Source organism: Thermobia domestica, chromosome 11 (assembly GCF_964235325.1).
Source record: "Thermobia domestica chromosome 11, izTheDome1.hap1.1, whole genome shotgun sequence".
Lineage (NCBI taxonomy): Eukaryota > Metazoa > Arthropoda > Insecta > Zygentoma > Lepismatidae > Thermobia > Thermobia domestica.
Window position 1 is genome coordinate 30,972,162 of NC_137464.1, and position 23,521 is coordinate 30,995,682.

The 23,521-nt window shown below is 35.2% G+C and overlaps 2 protein-coding genes across 4 annotated transcripts in view; one reads left to right on the forward strand and one right to left on the reverse strand.

Moving 5' to 3' along the window:
* Atg6 (Beclin-1-like Atg6) overlaps positions 1 to 10,644 on the reverse strand; it is a 43,736-nt gene extending 33,092 nt beyond the window's left edge. The window contains exons 1-2 of one of the 2 annotated variants that reach the window (XM_081730289.1): positions 10,503 to 10,644; positions 5,739 to 5,895 (exon numbers count right to left, since the gene is read on the reverse strand). In XM_081730289.1, coding sequence (XP_081586415.1) covers positions 5,739 to 5,850 — 112 coding nt within the window. In that variant the 5' untranslated portion in view covers positions 5,851 to 5,895; positions 10,503 to 10,644. Of the gene's footprint in view, positions 1 to 5,738; positions 5,896 to 10,230; positions 10,255 to 10,502 lie in introns of those variants that run through there. The other variant, XM_081730290.1, reaches the window with a different exon arrangement.
* A 735-nt stretch (positions 10,645 to 11,379) lies between these two features.
* Positions 11,380 to 23,521, forward strand: part of LOC145664002 (uridine diphosphate glucose pyrophosphatase NUDT14-like) — a 46,436-nt gene continuing 34,294 nt past the window's right edge. For both annotated transcript variants that reach the window (XR_014127311.1, XM_081730291.1), the window contains exons 1-3: positions 11,380 to 11,538; positions 16,578 to 16,660; positions 17,135 to 17,178. Coding sequence is in view for 1 of the 2 variants with exons in the window: in XM_081730291.1 (XP_081586417.1) it covers positions 11,529 to 11,538; positions 16,578 to 16,660; positions 17,135 to 17,178 (137 nt within the window). In the remaining variant the exon portion in view is untranslated. The remainder of the gene's footprint in view (positions 11,539 to 16,577; positions 16,661 to 17,134; positions 17,179 to 23,521) is intronic.

Consider the following 23,521-nt stretch of genomic DNA (forward strand, 5'->3'; position numbering starts at 1 on the left):
TTCCGTAACAATACGAAAACTCGATTTAGGGGCCATTTAAAAATTTTGTAGCTCCCTGATCCAAAAACTAATTATTGGCCAAAATCCCAATCTTTTGAAGCACTTTTATAATTATTCCTAACATTCTTGTTTACACTTTATTCAACTTAGTCCTTTTTCTCACTCTCTCACTCACTCACTCACTCACTCACTCTCTCTCTCTCTCTCTCTCTCTCTCTCACTCACACTCACACACACACACACACACACACACACACACACACACACAAAAGAAAAAAGAAAAAAACACTAAAGCCAGCAAGACGTTTTTGAAATGATAGTGATTACTATCTATACTAACTCACAATTTAGTGGTACCAATATAAACAAGTAACAATCACATTGTACATACCGAGGAGGAGTTTGGTTTGGTCTTTGGTGAACCAAACTCCTTAACAAGATAAATTTTAACAAGCCTATAGTATTTTATCTAAAATTAAATGAAGTGCACTTTAAGATGACTGAATATACGGAAACAGAAAATACCTAAGTCTTTAGATTTGTCAAGCAGAAAGTTACACTCACCTCAATTTAGTATTTTTTTTGCATCCTGAGCATTATATTAACCCGCTAATTTTAACAGTACTGTAGGTGGTCTACCAAGCAAGGATGATATCTACAGGGTGTTTCAAAACAACACCGACAACATTTGGGAGGTGATTCCTGACACCAAGATAAGACAAAAAGTATAGACCAACTCGGGTGCACAAATGCTTCCTTTCGGTGTTATAGGCTGCCGAAAACATGATTTTTAAAGGTCCATAGCTCCAAAACTATGGGACCTACCGTAGTCGGGTCTAGACTTCACTTGGGAAATAATACGTACGCTATCCAAAAATACATGTTTCTGAATCCTAAAGTACTAACTAACTAACTAACTAACTCTATGGCCTATGGAACCCGGAGGTTCAGTGCCGCGTTCACAAAAGCTCTCCACTGACTTCTATCCTTAGCTAATTGCATTCAGTTTCTACTTTGTATTCCTATCTCTGCGAGATACATCTTAATATTGTCCTCCCATCTGCGCCTAGGTCTTCCTAATGGTCGTTTTCCTATGGGTCTTCGAGTCAAGACTTTGAAAGCGTTTCTACTTTCTTCCATTCTAGCTACATGACCTGCCCACCTAAGCCTCCTAGACTTGACGACCCTAACAATGTTGGGTAAACCGTATAAACTATGTAGTTCCTCGTTATGAAGTTTCCGCCATTCCCCATTCTCGTTCCTTTTGGGTCCGAATACTCTTCTCAGGATCCTGTTCTCAAATACTTTCAGTCTATGTTCTTCCCTCAGAGTAAGCGACCATATTTCGCAACCATACAGAACAACATGCATAATTATAGTTTTATATATTTTAAGCTTCAAATTCTTCGACAGAATTCGCGGCGACAAGAGATTTTGAACCGAATAGTAACACGAATTCCCTGCTTTTAGTCGAGATTTAATTTCTTCGATAATATGATTTTCGTCTATTAATATTGATCCTAAATATTTGAAAGTATCCACTTTATCAAAAGTATTATTTAATATTTTAACGCATCCACAATTTGCCGTATTACGGTCGCGACGCACTTCCATGTATTTAGTTTTCCTAAGGTACTCAAGAAACAACTTTTTATAGAGGGAGTTTGGCTACGGGCATATAATTTGAAGAACTCACCAACTACCTCTATAAAAAGTTGTTGTGGAAATACCACGGGATTCTGAAACATGGATATTTATTTGGATAGGGAACATACTAGTTCCTAAGTCTTTACCCGACTACGGTAGGTCCCGTAATATTGGAGCTATGGACCCTTAAAGTTCATTTTTTCATGTTTTCGGCAGCCTAACACTTCGAAATAAATTTGTGCACCCAGATCGGTCTATACTTTGTCTTATCTTGGTGTGAGGAATAATCTCCCAAACGATGTCGGTGTTGTTTTGAAACACCTTGTATAATTACTCCCATAGAAATACACGAGGACCCGACTTTTGATTTCGATATCTTGAGATAAGCTGGGTGAATTACCCCCATCGGCGAACTCAATTCCTAACTTTTAACCCCCCCCCCTACATTGTGCTCAAGACTGATGGTGGGTAATCCATCAACTAGTTCCTCATATTTTGTCTCTCCCGGACAAAGAGTAAATATATAAAGGAAAAAATGAAATGAAATCTTTGAGACTTTTACGTTCCACTGTTATGCCGGTGAGGCTAAAGGAGACGGTGATGATGAGTAATGAATGAAATGGTGGAATGAAGAAAGTGGGAGGAAACGGGAGAACCCCGAGAAAAATGGCGGGAGCTGGGATCGAACCCGGGACCCCAATCACCAGAGGTGAACGCTCTACCACTGAGCCACCGCGGCCCAATATATAAAGGAGTTTTGGTAAGGAGAACTTCTTAAAAACAACAGAAGTTATTACTATTCAGTGGCGTATGCAGTATTTCGTCAAGGGAGAGTCAAGCATTGAATCGCATGTTCTTTCAGGACAAGTGTGGTTTTTGTATATATATTTTACTATAGTAAATGTTTATTTTCATAATATCTTACTCAACTGGGTATTAGATCTCGAACTTCCCCCTCTCGCTTTGCGCATGTCAATGTTACTACTTACAGACGTTTCATACAATTTACAATGTTTCACCTAATTGTATGAAACGTGATTGTTCTTATATCAGTATGAGGTTGTGAGTAGTGTGGCTAGAATGTAAAAATGGAAATCAACATTTTAATTTTATTGCAATCTTATTTCACCCACGTGGATTTCTTAATTTTGTTTTTCCATCCGCTTGCTAAGTTGTCCAAACAAGCCGGAAAAGAATAGCGCTATGTCTACATATGTGAATTATGTTGTTTGTCTTCATTATTTAACTTCCGTATCATATAAACCCGTGCACGCAACAAATTGTAACAAACTGTAAAAACTTCCTAGTTACTTATGCTGATGAATATATTTCTCTCAAACTAACATTTTTCTGCACACGTCGAGATTTCGGGATTTGAGACACAACAGGTACTACTTTTCCACGTTTCAATATTATCTCTTCTGTGGTATTTGAACTGAGGACGTCCTAGTTTCATTCAATTCGGTCTCTAGTATAGTTACCCGTAACTGGCAGAGCAAAATTTTTAACCATTCAGAGAAAAATAGCCGAGTCCGCAATGTTAACTCTGAACTCATTCTATCCTATGAGACGCAACATACTCAATTACCATCTATCCTATTTCTCTGTTGCACTGAGTAAGTAGTGAGTCTAGTGGACTTCGTGCCTATTCATCGATCTACAAGGACAAGCCGTTTCCTAGTTTATAAGACGGAAGCCATCTACATTATTGTCAACAGGTTAGTGAGAGAGAATTTTTTTCCCTTGCATACACAAATTCATTACACTACATTAAATATTCTACATTTTCTACATGTTCAATGAAAGACTATTAAACTCAAATATAAAACGTACTACTGTGTCAAGTAATTAATTTCTATGAAAAGACTAAGATTACCAATACGAGATTACTAAGATTACCAATAAAGTACGTGTGTCTTTAACCGCACTGAATATTGTAGTATTTACGCTCTACTTACATCCCCATAACAGTGCCATCAAGGCATATCAGTAGTAATTATCGGTATTTCAAAATCTTATAGCTGAGTTTTAGTATTGTCTGTGAGAAAAAGCATTAATTAGAACAAAACGTAAACAGATTTGTGAAACCCAAGGTCTTGATTAGTGTCTTGACAGTCGAAGGAAACAGGATTGGTTGTCTAAATACCAGGAATACAACAATCAGATTAGGATTTACAGAGCACGTAATAACTTTAATAAATGTGGTAGATCGTGTTTGTATTAAAGTGAAACTTATTATGCAAAATTTCTTATATATTATAGCAACATAAAATTATAAGAAAGCTGATGTTATTCGCTGAAACGCAAAAATCAGATGGTACAACATTAGTTTTAACTGCATTTCCGAAACGAAACGAAACAAAACAAACCAAACCAAAACAAAAACAAAAAAAAAAAAAGCATAGTTACTGTATAATACACACCTTTTAAATCAAGAACTTCTGCATGATTTAGTATTTCGCTCTTCAGTTCATCTTCATTTTAATCAAACTATTCCGACCACTTCAACTGCATATGCCAATGAACACAAACGATCTGCTCACACACAGTTTCATCCTACTAAACCATCAGTACTGCGTCTACGAAATTGTTGTAATTTTTATAATGATTCTTCCATTTTAGAAGTGAAAAAACGCGGCAACAGAGAAAAACCGTGATACTGAACTCAAACAAGTCTCTCTTATCCAAGAATTCAAACTCCGAAAGATTTGAAGCGGGCAAATGTGTGGCTATACGTAACGAAGCTCGAGTGTATGTATCCTAATGGGTTTGAAGCACGAATTTAAGATTCAATAACAATCATTCATTATGTGCCCTGGAAATCCTAATCATAACCAATCCTTAAATCTTTGAAAGCTAGACACTAATGAAGAGCTTTGGCTCTACAAATATTTTATATTTTGTCCACCTTAGTCATTTTTTTTTCACAGGAACACTAAAAATAATAATTTATTAGTGATACCAATATAAAAATAATACGAAAGCCATACGAATATGAAAGTAACTTCGTTATACACTTTTCATACAATTCAAAATATTTCATTTCACTTTAGTGGTTTTCTTCTTCTTCTACAAAATTTGAAATGCTTGAGAAGCCAAATTCTTCTCTAAGTGTCTAGCTATCAAAGACAACAGGATTGGTTGCCGGAATCATATTCCTGGGGTACATAATAGATAAACGTTCATTAACAAAATGAGCCAGATTGTATATGTTAAACTAAAATGAATTCAGATATCTACGTCATTTTAATTTCTATGTTATTTTTACAACATATTTATATTACGATTGATTACAAACTTTCGCCTGCGACCTCCTTCTTTCCCCCACCTATTCTTTTGTCTACCACAAATATATATCCGAGGAAAATAATAACGTATCAACACCGTAAGTTAGAAGTTCCAATCTTGTTTAAACAAGTGTGAATACAGTGGTTTATTTTCAAAACTAATACATCTTAAAAAGATTGAACTCCCCTAAGCACTTCCCTAAAGCCTGATCAAAATTTTTCCAGTTTTAAAAACGAATTTTATCTCTGCTTAGTTTGCAATTTTTTGAAGTTTGTACGAAATCCCAAGTCACAACAGTAAAGAAACCCACGTTTTATTTTTAACCTTCGATATTTGTCGTTTTGTAGAATGTTATGTACAGCAGAATGTTATTTTTGCTGTATCCATGTTTTGCTACCAAAATAGAACTGAAAGCTTTTAAGAATATATTTTCCCAACGTTCACTCTAATTAAATAAAGGAACTGAGGAGTACTCGCATCGTATCAGTTCATTAAGTCATTTCAAGCTTATAGAATTGTTAACCATGCTGAAACTCCTTTCTTGTAAAATAACATACCCATAGATACTCCAACTCCTTCCTGCTGGTCTTGTGGCTAGCGCGAAGCCTAAAGGGCATAACTGTGGGATGTTAAATTTAGAAAAAATAGTTTCACTTTTTAACAGATACTACATAACAATATTCATAAACAAATAAAAATACAGCTCATTCAAGTGTCAAATGGTACCTGAAAATTGAAAATACTGTTTAGTCCTACGAAAAGAGAGAAGACAGAAAACAGTAAATAAAAATAAATCAACTTACAGGACAGTTCAGCTAAAGCATACTCATTCAAACTTCCAAATCCTGGATCTAACTTCAATGGCTGAAGACATCTTTGGCAAACGAAGTTTACACTTGTCTTTGCATCGGCCATTTTGTTACAACATGTTTAGGTGCTAATTCTTGTTACTCACAAGACCTGTGATAGAGATATTACAAGAATGAATTAGAGATTTCAACATCAATGTTGTGTACAAAGGAATCCAAACAAGAGCGAAGTAACCTATTATAGTAAGTATAAACTTACAGCTCAATAAACTTTCATATATGCACATATATATGTAAAAAAGAGAATCGCATAAGAAAATTAAGACACCTCAAGACAGCATATATAATTCATTTATCCAGAATTCGGAAGAAAATATTAAAAATACTCCTAAAACATTTTGGAACTACTTAAAAAATAGGACTAAACATCTCCCTGGGAGCACATTTAAATTAATGGGTGAGACCTCCATTATAATGACGAAATAGCTAATTCCTTCGCTCAATATTTCGCCTCCGTATTTATGTCCTTTTCATCAGATCCGAGTGTGATTATAATAAACATATTTTTAAGTGATAGGAATGAAATCATAGGAACGCTGTGTGTTAATGAAATTCATTCACACGAAATTGAAATGACAATAAAAAGCTTAGTTCAGAACAGCTGTAAGGCTGTATAAACATATTTAAATACCCTTTATGGATTACTTTCAACCTCTCCATTAAAACATGCACCTTTTCTGATAAACGGAAATCCTCGTTAATCTGCCTAATACTTAAATTTAACAATAAATATGAAATTAATAATTTTAAACCTATATCAATTTTATGTTCTTTTGCGAAAGTATTTGAATAGATCTTGAATAAACGTACTAGGATTTTAGATTTCTGGGCTCTCGGCATCTAAGGCCATTTAGCCCGTCACGTTTTGAGGGATGACGTCCCTCGGCAAGCACACTATCCGGGGAAAGGGAAGAAGAAAGGATTGGGGAAGGAAGGAAGCGGCCTGGGACCTATAACTTAGGTACCAATTCCGGCATTTGCCTGGTGTGAATGAAGAAAACCCAGGAAAACCTCATTCAAGGTGGCTGGCCTGAAAAAGCGTTTTACACTTTTTCGACCGAGTGCCCGCACCGGGAATCGAAACCGGGACCGCTCTCACCGAAGGTTTAATATGGTTTATTAATCATATTAAACCAGTAATTTCAACCTACCAACATGGGTTTCTTACTCGTAAATTAACAACTAATTCAGCAACAGTCGCCGACTTAATAGCTAATTTGATAGATGACAGATGGCAAGATGATGTAATATATTGTAATATCCCACGTGGTATTGTGTAGAAACAACATTTTACGCTTATGTTTATAAACACCACCACATGGTTTTATGTAAAGATACGATACACCACATGAATCCACTACAACCAACAGACGACGGACTTCTGGCTTCTCCCACGAAGCAGACGACGACATCGAAGCAGCAGCGCCACCGCCGTCTGGGGATCTATAAATTCGGCGGCCGACAGCGGATCAGTACCAGTTTACTGGTGTCCCTCCTACTGTTTCCAACGGAACATTAGGAGAAACCTAACTCCAAGCCTCTAGTCTGCTTCGGGACTCTAGGCTTTTTCTTTCACCTGGCTTAGCCTGCTTCGGGGTCTGTAATCACTAACCCCCTCATTGCTTGCTACGGAGCTTTGGGGAATCCTTCGCCACTCTGCCTAGACTGCAACGGGGCTTTGTGGAGATCCTGTCTGCGACCTCTCGGTCAAAGACTACTAGTTTCTAACTTTACAAGTATAGAGAAAATATCTCTGTAGTATTTTTGTAAAATACTGTTAATTAGTGGAATTTTTATAATAAAAAGCCGGTAGTGGGAGTCGATTCCGGACACTCTTTTTATTACCTCGCTCTACCTACATTCTACATGGGAGAGAGTTTTACAATATATATTGAAATAGCCTTTGATAGAGTAAGTCATGAACACTATCATATTAAACAAACTAAATCATTGTAATTTTTCTTCACCCCTCTCCAAATTCTTTTCATCATATCTAAGTGAACGTAAGCATACAACTGTCTATAAATAAATTAAACCAGACGAGTATTTTGAGCTATCAATAGCTCCGCACAGCTCCAACCTAGGCCCCCTACTATTTCTATTATTTATCAGCGATTTTCAGGATCACACACCCAATAGTGAAAAATTATTGTTCATTGAACGCTAAGGCAAAATCCGTCCATGGTTATCTTTATTTACAACATGACGTACAGAGTAATGCAAACTGATGTTCAGTCAATAAACTTGAAGTGAACATAAACAAATGTAATGTATTATCATTCAGCAGAAACAAAAATATAACTTTAGTAATACTTCTATAACCAGACCTAACACAGTTAAAGATCTACATGTTACATTTAATCCGAAATTAACGTTCAATAATCACATCGAAAATGTTACTCATCATGCTTTTAAAAGTGTAAAGGACTTCAGAAATATTGGAATACTCATAAAAGTGTATTATTCGTGGTACGCTCCAAACTGGAATATGCTGTTGTAATTTGGAACCCCTCGTAACAAAAGCATTGCAAACAAATTGAAAAAGTTCAATCACAGTGTTTTTATTTATTTATTTATTTATTATTATTATTATTATTATTATTTATTTATTTTATTTTTTTTTAGGAACTTGGTATACAAAGTAACTGGAATTTATTCCTCACTTGGAAACTATACCACACTGGTGGACAATTTTAATATTTACTCATAGAACAAAGGCGTACATTGCTCGTAGAACATTGTTCGTATAATATTCCTCCAAAAATTGGTTCAAAATGAATTCGATTGCTCACACTTTATATCAACATTAAATTTCTTTGGTGCAAATCTTTTAATGGACAATAAGACGGAAATTAGTGAAAAATTATAATATTTCAACAATTATTTCGAGTGGTGTGCCAGAAGTAAACCTCCGCGAAAACAGTATCTAATACACTCATCTTTCATATGCACTCACTTATTTTACCCGCCGCAAAGGACTTGTAATGATTTTACACTAGTCACACTACACTTGTAAACCTAAGCTGTATTACTTTGTGTTGTGTAGCCTGCAGAAACTTATTCCTTATATGTAAATCTTTTCATGCAAAGTATTGAATTTTACCCATTAATTTTCCAAAATCTGCTGTTCCAAAAGTAAACCAGAACCCTACTATCCACCGGCGGTGTATTTCTGCACAGTATACAGAAGCTGTATTTTATGTTCACAAGTACAGCGTTAGTAGTATGAAACAAGGATAACTGCTATTGAAACTCGTATCATTGTCAATACCCACTTGTTAACACTACCCTCGCATACGCGTACCCCACAGTCGCTGACGAGCGGGCATTCCATCTTTGCCCTACCCTGACTCCCTTAGATAGCATTCGTACTTGTTAGTGGTCACCTAGCACAGACTGGTTTGTTTTTGCACTGCATTTGGCTTGTGTATAGCCCGCTCCCCCCAGTTCTTTGTCACGGGAACTGGAAGAGTAACTACTACTACTACTGCTATTACTACTACTATTTATATCGAGAACAGAACCCAACCAACCCCTGCGGAGCTTCTAACCCGTTCCTACTACTACTGCTACTACTACTGCTGCTGCTGCTACTACTACTACCGCTACTACTACTACTTATACTAAAGCTTCCTTACCACAAGATTTACATCTTAAATCTTTATAACATGCGATTCCGATTCATTATGAACTAGTATGAATCGTTAGAATCACTATGATTCGTTAAAAATCACTGGGGGGATGCGGGCTATACTCAATCCCTGCATTTTTATATGGTATATACGAAAATTGTAAAAGAATTGTAAGTGACCCCGTTGAATTTTATTTATGCTAAATGGGGTAATGTCATGTCGCCCAGCACAAATATTTTAGAGAACAATATGAAGGAATTGATGAAATTACACTTTTTCAACAATTATTTCAACTTGACCTGCACGCATAATATATTATTTATCATAGGTTAATTTTAATTGTGAGGGTCCAAAAGTTATTATATATATATATACAGAAATTTTACAGGAGAAATGAGTTGTTGGTAGTAAAACGTAATTATATGAAAGATATTTGAAGAAAATGGAACAGAAACATAGTGTGTGTGCAATGGAGAAACGCCAGTAAAACAAGATATAGTACACACCTTTTTGAAAACCATTCTATACAAACCATGAAAGTAAGTAGTTTAATGTAGCCTAACCTAACCAAAATAGGCTATAGTTATACAAAGTATCAATTTTTAAGAAAAATGCTGGTCCCTGTAATTAGGACTTATCCTTTATTTTTGATAATTCCATTTAAAAGGCTTCAACTCTTTTTGCAGATGTATATTGAACATACAAAATATACAGGAAGAGCAGCCCCTATATGTTCAATCTAGAGTCATAAACCAATGACCAAGAGAAAGTTTAATATAATAAATTTAAATTACCACTACGAAGAAATATGTCTACACAACACAAGGTAAAATTTCTGTTTACTCTTTTTCTGGTTCGAAATTTATCAAAAGTGGCACAACTGTTGCTGGACTATTATATCCATGTCTGACAAAGTTTATATTAAAAAAGAAAATTTCGGTTAATTGATCATCGAATATTTATATGATATCCTTATCTCATAATAACAAAATATAGCTTGATTTCATGACAAATTATATCCTTGTTGAACGTAACTACGCAAAACCTTCCTTTTTAACGTACTTACCCAGTAAATTTCGTTCACTCAACACGCCACTTCGATCGGCAGTTGTCATACACTATACATTCTATCAATGGTAGCAGGTATTTGATAATAATACTCTTTTATCTATTATTACCAATGCCCAACGGCATTGAGAAGAAAATAGAGTGTATTTGTTTGAGCTTCCTACGGAATAGACAATGTGCAGAGTCCATCACAAAGTTGAAACCTTACAAGTAAAACTAATTTTACAAGAATAGTAGAAATTCTCTTATATGAAGAATAATAATCTGAGTGACAGTATACAATGACTGTAAATACAACGCTTGGGCGCAGTTTTACGAGCTATTTTTAGACAAACCCATCGACTTCATCTTTCATGTTCCTAAATTAGAATATTTGAAATGTAATCAGATTTATAATATGCACCATCATGAATGCAAAAGGAAAACACAGTATAATTGTAGTAATATCGTATAACTATATATTTCGTGCCGAACGATTGATATAACATTGATAACATGATATGTAAACATCTGAATGAGAAACACTAAACATACTACACAGAAATCATTATTTTATGTATGCTTAATTAAGATATTTTAAACCGCATTGTTTCGCATCTTCGGCGGCCAAACTCTTTACGCTACTCACTTCCTTATGTTCTCTAAGATTCCTACACTTCCCATTGGATTTCAAAACAAATGTCTTCGTTTAAACATACTCGCAAACTGGAAAACCACTATTAGAGTAAGTCTATTTAAGGCATTAAGAGACAAGGTTTTTCAAAATGAACTCATCTTATTTTGCACGAAATACGTCTTTTGGACAATTTTGGTTTCCAACGATTTTTTTTTTTTTTTAGTTTCCGACTCAGTGGAATTTGTGCATGTAAACATGGCAATCTTGATGAAGAAAAATGAAGATTTGAAATGCGTGAAAAGTATCGTCTGCGGTATATGGAATGGACTTCAATTACTGCAGTGTAGAAACTGAAATTAGACTCTAGTGACTAAATACGAGTGTTGTAGCATTTCAGAATCCATAGAAATGACGAGCTGTTAGTATTCATAAAATCTTCTTTTTCATTTCATTTATGCTTGAATAAGTATTTTATTCTTTCAGACCTGTGTGTATTCTCGAAAATGCGTGTAGTTCTTCCGTTGACTATATTTATTATAGAAATTTATATCCTGCCAGGAAGTCTAGTTTATAAGGTTGAAATATTTTCGACTGAGGTGAGGCTTCAGCATTTCTCAGTGAATCATAGGCTGAATTTCGTAGATACTGTTACTGGCGCTCATACGAGCAGCTGTGGCGAGACGCAAAGGACAGTATTCCGAGATACGGGAACAAAGGACTATTTCATTGGACATCTAGCCTTTTTTTAGTACTCGACGAATTTGTGTGACCCCCTCTCTCGTTGCTTCGGTTTTGTGTTGTATCCACATGGCGGCTTTGTACACCAAACGTTTATCTTTACATTCGAAACAGCATACCAGTTCCCAGGAGTTTGCAGCAGTATTCCGATTTTAATGTGTTTTATACAGGCGGTTCTAAGGATGGGAATTCTGTTGGCTGTGCCTTTGTCACCGCTGAGGGCAGCTCAGAATTGAGTCTGCATCGCCTGTTTTCAATATATACTGCAGAATTAACTGCTATTAAACTTACCCTCGACCATTCGCTTACGCTTTCGTTACGTCGTGTGCTGGTTTGCATGGATTCTCGGAGGGTAGTTATGAGTCTAGAAGTATTCAGTAAGCACGCACTCGTTCAAGACATTCTTGTGAGATGCTATCAGCTACAGCAACAGGGTTGTGTCGTCTTCCGGGTCATGTCGGCATTGGGATTTTACAAAAAATAAATAAATAAATAAAAATAATAATAATAAAATAAAAAATAAAATAAATTGAATGCAATGTACTGGTATGTGTATATCAATGTTTGTATTAGTCTATGGTGTTTATTTTCCTTAGGACTATAGACTGTGCATATGTATCACTGGCTGGTGGTCGCGACACCTATTGGGTCCCGTGCAGGTAAGCCACTAACAATCACTAATCCATTCACCAGGCCAGTTGTTCCCGGAAAATGGAACTTAAATTTAGCCCAAAGAAGGTTTTCCCAGAGGATCCCGGCTCCCACCAAGTGGAATTTGTAGTAGACAAACACCGTGTGCCTGGGTTTCATCGGGGTTTTCCGTTTCCTCCCACTTACTTCATTCCATCATTTCATTCATTTCTCATCATCACTGTCTCCTTTAACCTAGCCGGCATAACCGTGGGACGTAAAACTCAAAGATTTCATTTCATTTCATTTTCTAACCAGCTAAGCTAAACTAAACTAACGTAACCTAATAAAATAACACACACATGGACATTTTATTGAAAATTTCTATTTTTAAAAATTGACATTTCTAACCACCACACTGTTCTCAAAGACGTATCTGTGATCAGATAAGCTGTTTTCTTGTATGAAAATTAATCTTATGTAAACATTCCAAATTATTTTACTAATATGAATCAGGAATCATTTAATTACCACAGCCATAAGATACGATTGACGTTATCAGAATACTGTGGTTGAGAAACGAACTATCATCGAGAATCTCATTTTACCAGTACATTGAAATGCACATATAAAATTCACTTGCGCCGTGCTGTAGGAAAATTTGTACAATGGGAATACACGTAGATTTCATTTGCTAGCTATTCCAAAGTATACTTCAAAATGCGAGTTTTTAGAATTTAAGCAAAGAAAGAGAGCAATACCTTTTACCCTAAACAATACTAATTTCTACTAGGTTACATGGCCTGAAAACAATGTTCAAAATTTTGGGGGAAAACTACTGTACGTACGTGGAGTGCATACGTTTGTTATTATTACGACAACCGAAATGACTAAAACACCCCCTACTGAGTATTTACAATACTCACATTGCAGCTGTATATATACGCAATTCCTGGGAAAACTAAAACGACTTAGCACTTCATGGTAACACTAAACACCAACAAGGAAACCATTATACTAATCAAAGTTAATTTGAAGGTCAACTATCCAATTATGCATCCGAAAGAATGGACTTATCTTATTTTCCGTATAGATTCCTCCGCTTACCTGAAATTCACTTTGGAATTTAGTAGTTCCTCTTCATCGTCAATTTGAGAAGATAGTATGTGCTGGGATTTAGGAATTCCCTCAAAGCACTTGCAAAAACATATTCCTTCAACATTGTGACATTCTTGCGTCCTCTATCTAAGATGGCTGGTACTAAACTCAGTCCACAGCTTTTAGATGCTGATTTTAGCACTCAACTTTTCTGTCCGCTAAACAGCACACCGCAAGATTCAACTTTCTCATTCACAGAAAGGATAAACCATTAATCACTATTTTTTCATTTTAGTTTACTGAAAATCACACTATTTTCTCCACTTTTACAAATTTTATGACGAAAGAAATTTTGTGTCTGGCTCCCGACACTATTTTCTGGTAAAGACAAAGGATAAGAAAAAGAAAGTGACTAATTGGCTGATTGCTGACAACAAAAGAATGAAAGTTTTTAATCTCTTAAGATCAAAAGAACCGCTAAGTCTCCACCTTAACTGAGATTTATATGATCCAATAACAAACAGTTTTCACCTAAATAAAGGAACGCGCCGAGAAGACATTATGGCTGAATTTCTAAATTCAAAATTGTCGAAGAAATTACGAAATAAAATTTTGAAGTTTCCTTAAGAAGATTTCCTGCATCAAAATTCCCTTAAACTAAAAACCACTGAAAACTGTAAAAATATACTCTTACTACCCAAAATAATTCAATGTTAATGATTAATTAAGCAAAATTCTAAAAAAATAATATTTATACATGTATTTACTTAAATATTACTCTTAAACCCTGCTCCCGCCAAGTAAACTTTGTGGTGGACAAACACCGTGTGCGTGGGTTTTCTCGGGGTTCTCCCATTTCCTCCCACTTTCTTCATTCCACCATTTCATTCATTACTCATCATCACCGTCTCCTTTAGCCTAACCGGCATAACCGTGGGACGTAAAACTCAAAATTTCATTTCATTTTAAATATTACTCTTTTGACAATTAAAATTTAGTGTGATATTTTCCATAAGTAGAAGCTTTGCTTTGTTATAATTAAATATAAACTAATTATTTGCTGAGCAAAACTATATATTTCTTCTGATATAGAGAAGAAAGATATCTTAGCTGCTGTATGTATATACGATTGTACAGTTATCCTGTATCACATAGTGTCTGATGAAGCCAAAGAGTTAGTTGGCGAAACTATAACACGTGTTGAATTTTAATGAAAATATATAGTTTTGCTGAGCAAATAATTAGTTTATATTTAAAATTTAGTGATTAAATTCTTCGGTACAACAATAAATTTCTACATATTTCAAAATTTCTACTATTCGTAACAAAATGTAAATATATAGGATGTCCAAAAGATCTTGGACTATGATACATTGTACCAAGGTATAATGTAACAAGGAGAAACATACGTGCTGACACAGCTGCTAAGCATGCCACCTTGGCCGGGGTTAAATTCGAGCATAGTCTTCCTCGCTCCGATCTCTATAGCAATTTCCATGCCTTGATGCGCTGTCATTGGCAGGTAGACTGGGACCAGGACTTCACGCAGGTAAGCCACGCTTTGGAGAATGGCACACATCCACTTGCTCTCGTCGTCGAGATGATATGCTCCTAATGCGTTTACGTATCACACACTCTCATCTGACGCATAATTATTTGTTACGTGGTTTGAACCATCCGTGTTGTGAGGATTGTATTGTCCTACTGAGTATTCGGTTCATTTTTGTTGAGTGTCCTGAATACTCAAAAATCAGAGAGCCTCACAGACTGTCACTCACACTTGATCTGTATTGGGCAATGATATTGCTATTGTTGAGCGTGTCCGTTTTCTCACGTTTTCTGAGTTCTTCTACCCTTTCTCGTGTATCTATTGTTGCTGCACTTTTATCATTCATTGCGACTTTTTATTGTTTTTTCACTAGTTATTTCAATATATTTCTCTATCGTGACCATTATTAGTATTTATTGTTTTTGTTCTATTTTTACTATTTATTGCTATTGTTCTAGGTCACTATTTATTGTTGTTATATATTTACCGTTTCTTGTTATTGTTATATATTTGTTATTCTCATATATTTATTATTTTATCTGTTGTTTTAGTGTTTTACTTCTCTTTTTCAGCAATATTTTTGCTATATTTTGATTTTTTTTTTAAATTTATGGCAGTCATGTTGATCGTGATAGAAACAAATACCATCAATGCTGACGACCCCATTAAACTTCATGAGTCAATCATTTCAACAACCATTAGCACATGTTTCTTTTGACTTGATGTTTTGTTTTTAGTCACTAAATTACGTTGGTGCTTTTGTAGCTCAGGTACATTTATTTATTCATGCTTAGAAATTATCAATAATACAACATTGTTATGCATTTTCAAATATAACGATACAAGTGCTCCCAAGTTACATGAGCAAAACACTAACTTTCTATCGGCCCTCTTCGTTGGTCTAGAACCAAGCGCGTGTATCTTTGGTGCACGTAGTCTTAGGTTCGCTTCCTGGTGGAAGAGCATTAAAATTTGAACTCATTCGATTCCACCTTCAACTTTAGGTCCACGTCTAATATCGTCTCATGCTGAAAAGGAACTCTGAACTCCAAAGAGTAATTTCCTATCAACATGAAAACGAACATCAAAAAATTGATTAGTTTGTGGGTGAGTTTAACCTTGCTTTCAGCATCGAGGTTATATGAATCGTGGACCTCCAGTTTAACGTTAAAATCTGAACCCTATAAAATCACTCCAAACATCTGGTTGCTAGAACATTATCTAGAAGACAAATGTAAAATTGTTGAAAGTGAGGTGGGTTTGCAGATTTTTTGTTGAACATGACTGTACATGTAAGCATATGGTATTATTACTTTGGAAGTTAGGCACATGTGTAATGTTTTATGTGATACCAATAATTTCCAGCTTGAGTTTAACCATTGTTAATCTATTCTTAATGCGGGAGATTTGAAGACCAGTCTATCTTTTATCTTCTTTTTCAGATCATCTTGATGTAGCAGACGTACGAATAGAGAAGCTAGAGGAGTCACAGTATATGAAGCCATGGCGTATGAGATACAAAGAGGTATGTGATTTGAGTTTTAGGTACCTGTATAAACTATAAATATGTGTAATTTTTCTTTGTTTGAAGTTTACTGGAGAAGGGAAGTCCATGAAAAGCAGTGTTGCAGGAGTACAAGAATAAAAGTGAACTTCTATCAACTTTTTTTTTTTTTTTTAATCCATATCATAATTAAACAGGGCGTTAATAAACTATACCGTCACTTGTAAACATGTAAATTAATTTGTAACTTCACCATACGTACAGGTAAATCAGACGAGTTATAGTCACTTTACTATCCATTCCATCAAAGTTTATTTCCCACGACTTAATTGTGGAACGTAAAACTTATACCACCCAATTGACAAGATTCTTGAAATAACTAATTTAAGTAATGGATCTGAAGATTTATATATATAACTATTTCTCATGCTGACACTGTTGAAATTATTGTTAGATGTGGCTTATTAAATTTATTGACATTCCTTCTTATTTCAGAATGGAAGAGAGAGGATATGGGATTTGCTTCATTGTCACCAGAGGTAAGTGTCCACATTTATTTGTGACCGTGGAATAATAATATATTTTTCATCAGAATATTGATAATTTAATGCAAATTGCATTCGAGTTCCTTGGAGATAAGCAATGTTTCAGTTATCCATTCCTTTGTGTAATAATAACATATTTATTAATGGCTAAAATTATACAATAGATTAGATTTCCATTATACTGAAAATCGTATAATAATAATAATAATAATAATAATAATAATAATAATAATAATAATAATAATAATAAAGTGTAAAGTCTTGCCCTAATGACTAATTTGCAGGGTTGGCAAAAACCATGGTTTTTATTGAAAAAACCAAAAAACCGTTTTGTTCGTTTAAACCAGGTTTTTTTGGTTTAAATAATTTGCTCTATATATTCATATCATATATGGACAGAAATAAGTTTGTTTCGCCTTGATGTTATTATGCAACAACGGGGTTATGCTGGAAGGGGTCACATAAGCTTAAAACGGAATAAAAACCGCTTCTCGAGTAACATCCGAGAGAAATTGTTCTCCATTTAAACTGGGAACCAGGACTAATTGGCCACAAATGCGATTCGTCTGCCGACTCACTCACGAAGGACTCCTGATAAAAATACGTTATACTGATCTTTACATGCTTCTTAATATAACTGTCAAGAGTCATTTCAGAAGGACAAAAAGATAAACAGTTGCACAAATGAAACCATTATACAGAATTACATATGAACAATTTCAAAGTACTACGGAGTACAGAAGAATCAATTATTTCAAGTTAGTTAACAATGACTTTTATTGGTCCAAATTAAAGAAATACTCCGACTTAATTTGCATATCAATAAGAAAAGTGAATAAAGATACGAATTATTTGAGTCCACTTTGGCTCAGACTCATTTATACATAAATAGATACCAAAGATACTTCTCATTTCACTAAATGCCTCTCGTGGGGTCTGTATGACAAACCTACACACAAAAAGTACGGCATTTTCGATGTATTTTATCAATAGTAAACATTGAAACGAAACAATATTTAGAATTTTTCTTCGATTGCAATTACATAACAATAACAACTACTACAAAAAATCACAAAATAAACATTTATAAACTTATAAAAAAAAATGCTTTTGTAGTATAATCTTTTTGAGTAATGAATGAGGAATTTAGGTTTGAATATAATACGAATAATATAGGGAGTAAAACGTGATAACCCACAAATGTGTGTTCATCGAGATTTTACAAACACCTACACTTTTACGAACATTTTTTGTTTTTTGATTTAAACCTTTTTTTTTTTTTTTTTTAAACAGCTGGTTTAAACCACCTTGGTTTAAACCAGCCAACCCTGCTAATTTGTCTTTGTTTTCGTTTTTAAATATCAAAGTGAAGCTATATAAATATTTTCGATTTAAAAGTTTAGTATTTTATTTCTCAGTTTTCATATTGTGGTAGGATATAGATCAATAATAATTGGAATTGGGAAAAATCAATTGATTCGTTACTTTGTTATAGATTTTATGCAGTCGCGGACAGACGACTAGGAGTGGTCCTCCAGCTTGGGGGTTTGGGTAAGGCTAACACCCTCATCCTGTAAAAAAAGGTACTTGTTCAGAAACATTCACAAAAGCCTCGGACAAGGACTGATAACTTGGCACGACATCAGCAAAAGAAAATGGACATGAGATTTGGAACATGGAATATTAGAAGTCTCTATAGGGCAGGCGCGTTAAAATCGGTAACGAGTGAGTTAGAGAAATACAGGATGGACTTAGTAGGAGTTCAGGAAGTTAGGTGGGAAGGAAATGGATCTGAGAATTCCGGAAATTTTACGTTCTTTTACGGGGAAGGAAATAAAAATCACCAGTTAGGAACAGGGTTTTTCGTTCACAAACGAATATTACCAGCAATTAAACGGGTTGAATTTGTTACTGACAGACTTTCTTTTATTACTCTTAAGGGACGGTGGTGTGATATTATTGTTTTAAATGTACATGCTCCAACTGAAGATAAGGGTGACGATATAAAAGATAGTTTTTACGAAGAAGTGGAACGGATATTTGACCAACTCCCGCGATACCATATGAAGATTCTATTAGGGGATTTCAATGCGAAGGTAGGACGAGAGGATATTTTCAAACCGATTATAGGGAACGAAAGTTTACATAAGGAAAGTAATGACAACGGTGTTAGACTCGTGAACTTTGCAACATCCAAAAACCTAATCGTGAAGAGTACAAAATTCCCACATCGCGACGTTCATAAATACACTTGGACATCACCAGACGGAAAAACACATAATCAAATTGATCACGTTTTAGTAGATAGAAGAAGACAATCTAGCATAATTGATGTCCGGTCGTTTAGAGGGGCTGATTGTGACACTGATCACTACCTGGTAGTAGCGATAATACGGGAGAGATTATCGTTGAATAAAGGTAATATTCAATGTCCGAAAACGGAGAGATTTAATTTAAAGAAATTAGAAGAGAGCCAGGTAAGAGAGGAATACCAAATTGAGGTTTCGAATAGATTCTCGGTCTTAGAAGACTCGGAGTGCACTAGTGTCGAGGATGCTTGGATTGAAATTAGAGATAGCATTAAAAGTTCAGCAATAGAAAAATTGGGACACGCGGAAATACGTAGGAACAAACCATGGTTCGACCAAGAATGCATTAAACTAGCAGAGAAGAGAAAACAGGCAAAATTACGGTGGCTACAAAATCCGAATGAAATAACTACACAAAATTTCGCAGATATCAGGCGGGAAACTTCCAAAACTTTTAGAACAAAGAAACGGGATTTTTTGAAAGCTAAAATTAAGGAACTTGAAGATAATAGTAAAAATAAAAATATTCGGGACATGTATAAGGGGATCAGCGAATTTAAGAAAGGCTATCAACCTCGTGCTTATATATTAAAGAAATCTGACGGAACAGTTCTCACTGATACGGATAGCCTCTTAAATAGATGGAAAGATTTCTTTAACGATTTGCTGAACACGCAGCCAAAAACTAATGTGCGTGGAGAAAAGGAGATACACACCGCAGAACCGTATATTCCAGAACCTAATCGAATAGAAGTGGAAGCCGCTATAAAGAAATTAAAGAAACACAAATCTCCGGGTGTAGATGAAATTCCGGCTGAGTTAATTTTAGCTGGAGGCGAAAAATTGTGGAACAAGATACACAAACTCATTCTCCTTATCTGGAACAAGGAAGAATTGCCACAAGAGTGGAAAGAGTCAATCATTGTTCCAATTCACAAGAAAGGTGACAAAACTGACTGTAATAATTATCGAGGCATTTCTCTTCTGTCAACATCCTATAAAATCCTTTCAAATATTCTGTTAGCAAGATTGACCCCATACGCAGATGAAATTATTGGAGATTATCAGTGCGGATTTAGACGAAATCGATCAACTATCGACCAAATATTTACCATTCGCCAAATACTCGAAAAGAAGTGGGAATACAATACCCCGGTACATCAACTATTTATTGATTTTAGAAAGGCTTACGACTCGGTTAGGAGAGAAACATTATACAACGTTCTTACAGAACTTGGAATACCGAGTAAGTTAATTAGATTAATTAAGATATGTTTAAGTGAATCCCAAAGTAAAGTCCGGGTAGGAAAATTTTTGTCCACGAGCTTTCACGTCGAAAATGGCCTGAAACAAGGAGATGCGTTGTCGCCATTATTATTTAACTTCGTGCTGGAATACGCCATAAGGAAAATCAAAGATAGCAACCAGGGCCTAGAGTTGAACGGTATTCACCAGGTTATGGCATATGCTGATGATGTAAATTTAATAGGGGATGATAGAAGAACAGTAGAAATAAATGCAGAGATCTTATTAAACGCTTGCAGGGACATGGGTTTAGAAGTAAATGCAGAGAAAACTAAATACATGGAAGTGCGTCGGGACCGTAATACGGCAAATTGTGGAGGCGTTAAAATATTAAATAATACTTTTGATAAAGTGGATACTTTCAAATATTTAGGATCAATATTAACAGACGAAAATCATATTCACGAAGAAATTAAATGTCGACTAAAAGCAGGGAACTCGTGTTACTACTCGGTTCAAAATCTCTTGTCGTCGCGAATTCTGTCGAGGAATTTGAAGCTTAAAATATATAAAACGATAATCATGCCTGTTGTTCTGTATGGTTGCGAAACATGGTCGCTTACTCTGAGGGAAGAACATAGACTGAAAGTATTTGAGAACAGGATCCTGAGAAGAATATTCGGACCCAAGAGGAACGAGAATGGGGAATGGCGGAAGCTTCATAACGAGGAACTACATAGTTTATACGGTTTACCCAACATTGTTAGGGTCGTCAAGTCTAGGAGGCTTAGGTGGGCAGGTCATGTAGCTAGAATGGAAGAAAGTAGAAACGCTTTCAAAGTCTTAACTGGTAGACCCATAGGAAAACGACCATTAGGAAGACCTAGGCGCAGATGGGAGGATAATATTAAGATGGATCTCGCAGAGATAGGAATACAAAGTAGAAACTGGATGCAATTAGCTAAGGATAGAAGTCAGTGGAGAGCTTTTGTGAACGCGGCAATGAACCTCCGGGTTCCATAGGCCATAGAGTTAGTTAGTTAGTTAGTTAGTTATAGATTTTATAAAGAAGGTGGAAAAGAATCTGTAATAAAATGTATAACATATATGTAACGCGTGACATACAGTTGTTACATGTACTGAATCGGAAAGCCTTATGTAATGGAAATAATCCGCGTTAACAAGGCTTCTCTTATTCAACAAGTTTCTTACTGAAAACGTCATTCTAAATTTCGAATGTTCGACATATTTTGCAACATATATGCAACGTCATTCACCCGAACATCAGCTGAAATAAACATTGTGAAACATTACGGAAATTATACTCTTGCGAGGAGTGACAATATCAGCGAGTATATGTGAACGAGTGGCTGACAAACAAAGAGATTACTTGTTCATTCTCATCAGTTTGTCTATCTTTTCGACGACTGTTAGTTATAATTGTGAGCAAGAATGCAATGGTGCTCTAACTATTTTAACTGAGGCCGACTCAAGTGAACAGGACCAATCAACGATATTAAGGATAGTATAGAAACTCATGGTGTTTTAAACCAGTTCCAAGTGTGATTCAAGAAATATTACCAGAAGTATCAATATCAGGGATTATTTGAACATTCGTCAGAGTAGAGATTAGTTAAAGAGGAATCTGCCATGCACAATGCCAGTGGATGAATCACTCTCGTGTCTGACTAAATAATACAGAAAATTGAAATTTCTTTTCTTAAGATGTATCCTTCTCTATTGTACCAATTTGGTTATTGATATAGTTCAACTTATCTGTGGTACGATGAATCGCTTTACCATTTATTATACTTAAAAGTTTCACTTTCAAGATTAAAGTACTACTCATATATTAAAAAATAACAATAAAGATGCACTGATTAAAAATATTTATTGTGTGAGTATGTAGTGTTGTAAATTTTCCAGATAACACTTAGTTGGATTGCAGCATATAGGTACACACAATTCATTCCCCGTGTGTGGCGTAGATGTTCTGAGAACATAGGGATGTTTTAGTTTTTTATATCTCGCATACTGTGCGAGGATCTTCATACTAATTAATTGCACACATAGTAAATGGACACAGTTACACTATTCGGTCTTTAACGTCTGATATTCGATGCCATGCCACATTAGAGCGTTTAGATAGTCCAGTATAACACTATCATTTTTGGAAGTCTATATCTGCTAAATTGCACTGCTAGTTTCAGTCCCTTCAATGAAAAAAAAAAAAAAAAAAAAAAAAAAAGTTTTGCTCTCCATTAAAGGAAGCAAACGCTAAGGAGCTGCTGCATATCCTACAAGTGTTGGTTTATGTGTCAATGTCTCGCTTCGCTTCTGGAATAGCCGGAACTCCTTGTTCGAATCCTTGAACTCTGCAATTCATTCGTCACAGTTGCTTTTCATGCACTCATATTTCAATTCACTTTTACATATTGAACTTATATATCTTTAAAATGATGATAGAAGACTGACTTCCAGTAAGTCATCTATGCATACTGTTACGCATGACAACAATTTGATAATTCATAATGTCTACATCTCTCGTTTGTTACTGGTGGATGGTTTTCCTTGTCGGACAAGCGAAAATATAGAAAAACAAACTAGAGTGTGTAATTATTGTTGTCAAGCTAACAACGCTGGACAAAGCTCAAGTCAAGCTTAAGTTTTGGACTTTCGAGCCCGTTGAAACCGAAACTCAAAGGTTTTGAAAATACTATTTCAGAATATAAAATATCTTATGTCTATATAATTGTTTCGCAAAGAACAAATTTTGTCTTCTA